Source organism: Nematolebias whitei, chromosome 11 (assembly GCF_014905685.2).
Source record: "Nematolebias whitei isolate Nwh7 chromosome 11, NemWhi1, whole genome shotgun sequence".
NCBI classification, from domain to species: Eukaryota; Metazoa; Chordata; class Actinopteri; order Cyprinodontiformes; family Rivulidae; genus Nematolebias; species Nematolebias whitei.
This window is the reverse complement of record NC_056508.1, coordinates 48,373,524-48,375,596: the sequence shown is the minus strand read 5'-3', so window position 1 is coordinate 48,375,596 and position 2,073 is coordinate 48,373,524. Positions and strand designations below refer to the sequence as shown.

Genomic DNA, 2,073 nt, shown 5'->3' with positions numbered 1-2,073 from the left:
GTTCAGAGGACCAGATTTAACTTTTTTGGATTTTTCTACCTGGATTATTGAGCATGCATTAGGACAGAAATGAATATGTTAGGTTCTCCTTAGGAGTGACAAGGTTGGATAAGATTAGGAATGAGATCATCAGAGGTACAGCACATGTTGAACAACTGGGAGTTAAAGTTAGGGAAGCCAGACTGAGATGGTTTGGACATGTTCAGAGGAGGGACAGTGGTTTGGACATGTCCAGAGGAGGGACAGTGGGTATATTGGTAGAAGGATGTTAGAAATGCAGCTGCCAGGAAAAAGACAAAGAGGAAGGCCAAAGAGGAGATATATGGATGCAGTTAGAGGACATGAAGGTATTTGGAATGAGGACAGAGGATACAGAGGACAGAGTGAGGTGGAGGAGGATGACTCACTGTGGCAACCCCTGAAGAGGGAAAAGCCAAAAGAGGAAGAAGAAAAGGAAGAAGAACTTTAGATTAAGGAACATCTAGTAAAAATAATCATTGAAGGAACAGCTGTTCTTGTTTCTGTATTTCTGCTTCTCATTTGAGGAACTTTCTCAGTTCAAAACTGTCATGATGCAGTTTTAACTTCAAAAACAGTCAATGGACTGTACTTATATAGCACCTTCCTATATAATCAAGATACTCAAAGTGCTTTACCTTATTTACCTCCACACACCCATTCATACATCACTCTACTACATCAATACAAAGCTAATCTGAATCTATAGACTAATCAGAGATTTAGATCACCTTCATATACCAATGGGATACACATCAAAGGTAATGAGGGGTTGCCCAGGGACACTTCAGCATGTGAATGCTGGTGGAATTAAACCCCCACTCTCCCATTGGAGGATGACTGCTCTAACCACATAGCCACAGCTGCCCCAACACTGAATCTAGACCGTCATGCCACACAAATACAATGAACGGTTAAAGAGTTGTACCTCAGCATCATACCAGGTCATTTCAGTATTCTCGTACTGGTAACAATATACTTGATACAAAGTCCATGTAGGAGGGCATTCAACTACACAAACAGAAGAAAAAGTCAATTTGATTAAATATGGTAGAGAAGTTGTCAATGACCAAAATGTTTTTTAACAATGTGACACTTATACATGAAATACAACCATTTATTTATTTATGAATTATTAAAGACTGTGCACTTTAGGTTTTGAAGAGAAATTTCCATCCATCTGTACATCCATCCATTATCTTTACCCGCTTCTTCCTTTTTGGGTTGCAGGGGTTGCTGGTGCCCATGTTCAGCCATCAATGAGTGAGAGACAGGGGACACCCTGGATTGGTCTCCAGTTCATCACAGGGACACATAGAGACAAACAAGACAAACAACCATTCATTCGCTCTCTCTCACCTAGAGACATTTTAGAGATACCAATCAGGCTAACATGCATGTGTTTGGTCTGTGGGAGGAAACCAAAGTACCTGGAGAAAACCCATGCGTTTCCATGCATGCGAGCATGTATGGAAACCTTTTTTTCTCTCTCTTTCGGTGCTCCCATGAAGACAGACATGTCCTTCTGTGCTCCATCCCCCCACTTCCCTGCTTTGCTCATTTTCGTCTTGTGAACCCTTAAAGAGCCTCTTTTTTCCTGCATATCTTCCTAATTTGAAGGATCTGATCAGCTGGTCTCTGAACAAAATTGATCAACTTCTCCCGACAGGAAGTTAGGGTAAGTAGGACCCTCTTACCTCAATGGAAACAAATTGGATTCATGAGGACAACTAGATTCTGTGGTTTAGGAAGGTGAAATCTGGATTGCCTACAAATTTGTGTGGATGTGTCGAAGCTTGGCAGCACTCAGACTGAATTATGTGTAGCTGCGTTGGAGAGCTGGAGCAGGCTGTTATCATGACTGTGAACTTTCTGGAAGCACCCATGAATGGTTGGGAATAATCTTGGAGAAAGCTGTAAGCTCGACTTTTGGCGTAAAGAATCAATTTGGCTGTTTGGAGTCACCATCAGAGAAATGTACCAGCGAGACTTTAAAGGACAGAAACGGCAATTTACAAGTTCTGCCTGATTCAAAATGTGGTCTTGACTGCGAAC

General features: G+C 41.7%; 1 protein-coding gene across 1 annotated transcript in view; it reads right to left on the bottom strand.

Annotated features, from left to right (window-relative positions):
• Window positions 1-2,073, bottom strand: part of LOC119417386 (galactose-specific lectin nattectin) — an 8,590-nt gene that overhangs the window by 4,006 nt on the left and 2,511 nt on the right. Inside the window, exon 4 of the mRNA XM_037684589.1 lies at window positions 947-1,029. Coding sequence (XP_037540517.1) covers window positions 947-1,029 — 83 coding nt within the window. The remainder of the gene's footprint in view (window positions 1-946; window positions 1,030-2,073) is intronic.